Genomic DNA, 2,457 nt, shown 5'->3' on the forward strand with positions numbered 1-2,457 from the left:
CCTCTCCCCCCCTCCTGGGCGCCCCCTTTGCCCCGCCCACCCTGCGTGACGATGCCCCCCAGCAGCAGCGGGTCCCGCGTGAGCACGAGCGTCGTGAAGATGCGCGCGGCGTTGCCCGCCACGTTGAGGCCGCACGACATCACGCTCAGCATGCCCGCGTTGCCGCGGCGCCAGTTGAGCACGATCTGCGGCAGCCGGCTGCCCAGGGCCATGGTGATTATGGTGGACGCCTGCAGCGTCGACAGCACGCCGCGAGGGCAGGCCGGGGACAGCAGCCATGCGGAGGCGGCGGCCAGCGCGCCGAACAGCGCGGCCACGGCCCAGGCGGGGGCGGCGCTGAACCTCAAGATGAGGGCGATGAGGGCCACGTCCTGCACCCAGCACGCCACCACCTCGCCAAACGTGTTGAACGCGTAGCCCTGGGGATGAAGGGGGAGAAGGGGGCGGAAGGGTGTGGGAGTGTGGGGATGGGGGTTGTTTTGCTGTTGGTGCAAAGTCTGGGCGTGCACACCTGGAGGGATACCTTGCGTTCCTTGTGCTTTGGTCGGCGCTACTACAACGCAGAGCTGGGACCCCAAACCCATGCTTGTTTTCCTCGTTGAAGTATGGTGCATTTGCAGGCCGGCGCGCGGCGAGGACGCAGCGCCGCGCGCCGGCTCGGTTGTCGGCCAACGCCAGCGAAATAGTTTTGCGGAAGGTGCCCCCAACTCCCAGGACGCATCCATGCCTGGTGCCTCTACCACGCCAGGTGATGTCACGCGCACACACCTGTGAGATGTTGTAGGCCACCACCACTGAGTAGCACAGCAGCTCCACCACCACGCTCGTCAGGCTCAGGCCCTAAATATGGATTGTTTTCGGGGGGGGGGGGACACAGGGGAAGCAAGGGGACGAGGTGGCTTTTAGTCGGGGCTGTGATCAGGGGTCGTTGAAAGGCAGCCTGCGGCAACGAGGTGCATGCAGATAGGCCATCGTAGGTTGCACGGCGCCCGGGGGCCCGTGGCGCAGCGCAGACCGCCTTGAGCTGCCCCCAGCCACCGGCCCCCACAGCATCCCCGCGCCCCCCCTCCCGCCGATCCACCGGCCGATGCACGACGGCCCCCAGACCGTGACTCTTTTGCTTGCGACTCACCTCGCAGCTGCGGGCTCTGATGACCTTGGCTATCTGGGGGGCGCTGCGGAACAGGCTGCCAATAAGAACTGCATAGCCCAGGACCACTGCAACGAGCTCAGACAGGCCGCCACCAACCGCCGTCCCCACCACCGACGCCGCAGCCGCTGCGACTGTCGGAGCGGGCGGCACAGCAGCAAGTGCGGCCGCCGCGGCCGCGCGTGGTGCGGCGGGGCCAGTGCGACGGCGGGGCCGGCGGGGCACGGCGGCTGGGGAAGCGCTGGGACAGGCCACCAGCACGCGGCCGTTCGGCCGTGTTCGGGCGCTGCTCAGCGTCGTCAGCTGCATCAGCGCATGCCGGGATGACTGTGGTGCTGCCCGGCCTGGCGCACCGCACACACGCGGCGCAGCGCTGCATGCGCCATGCGGCGCCATGGTCTGCACAAACTGCATTCGACCCTGTCCAGCAGGAGCGCCGCGTGACGCTCCACCCCTTACGTGGACACCCAAGTAGCAATTCACGGCTTTCTTTCACGTAGCTGCTGCCACTCCGCGAAGTAACGCCTCGCGCGGGTTGGCCAAAGGAGCAGCTGGTGGACGCGTCCCCGATCGCAGTGGTTGTTTTAGGGCGAGGTGTGCGCCGTGAAAGGTGAGGCTCTGAGCCTGGTATCAACACAGGCTGGCATGGAAATGGTCACTTGCGCACAAGTTGTTGTTGCGTGCTGGATAGGGGGCAACTAGATTTTCGATCGTCAGGCTTACAAATTCTCTGCCAACAGGCGAATCATCAGCACGAGATCTACTCTACTGCACACTTTGGCGCGCAGGTGATAGCAAGGAACCCGGCCACTTGTGGCGCATGCGGTCTGTACAATGGCGCGCCCTACTTGAAGCGCTAGTGCTGGGCCGGATTGGTGGGCCCGCACATCCTGGAGCGGCTGGTGACGCCCTTGCGGTGCTGCTGTCGCCGCATCGACCAAGGGTGGTGGCAGCATCGCCGGCGCGGTTGTGGCCGGGTGGGCCCCTCACCTGCGGCTTGACACCCAGGAAAGCATCATCATCATCTGCAGCATGTAGTGCTTGGCATCCAGAATCCGATGACGGTAGTGGCCGCCGCGAAACTCGTTCTGACAAAGGCAGAGAGCTCAGCAGCACTGCCGGTGGCAGCGACGGCAACGTCAGCAGCGGCAGCGGCGACAGCAGTAACAGCAACAGAAGCAGTAGCAGCAGCAGCAGCAGCAGCAGCAGCAGCAGCAGCAGCAGCAGCAGCAGCAGCAGCAGCAGCAGCAGCAGCAGCAGCAGGAGCAGTGGCAAGGTCGGCAAGGGCGGCAAAAGCAGTAAGAGCA

The 2,457-nt window shown here is 65.7% G+C and overlaps 1 protein-coding gene across 1 annotated transcript in view; it reads right to left on the bottom strand.

Moving 5' to 3' along the window:
• Positions 1 to 1,546, bottom strand: part of MNEG_10645 (putative Mannose-P-dolichol utilization defect 1 protein) — a gene marked incomplete at both ends in the record, with an annotated part of 2,237 nt that extends 691 nt beyond the window's left edge. Inside the window, 4 exons of the mRNA XM_014040886.1 lie at positions 41 to 419; positions 769 to 840; positions 1,133 to 1,284; positions 1,504 to 1,546. Coding sequence (XP_013896340.1) covers positions 41 to 419; positions 769 to 840; positions 1,133 to 1,284; positions 1,504 to 1,546 — 646 coding nt within the window. The remainder of the gene's footprint in view (positions 1 to 40; positions 420 to 768; positions 841 to 1,132; positions 1,285 to 1,503) is intronic.
• Positions 1,547 to 2,457: the final 911 nt, after the last annotated feature.

The sequence above is a fragment of the Monoraphidium neglectum genome, assembly GCF_000611645.1.
Source record: "Monoraphidium neglectum strain SAG 48.87 unplaced genomic scaffold scaffold02402, whole genome shotgun sequence".
NCBI classification, from domain to species: domain Eukaryota; kingdom Viridiplantae; phylum Chlorophyta; class Chlorophyceae; order Sphaeropleales; family Selenastraceae; genus Monoraphidium; species Monoraphidium neglectum.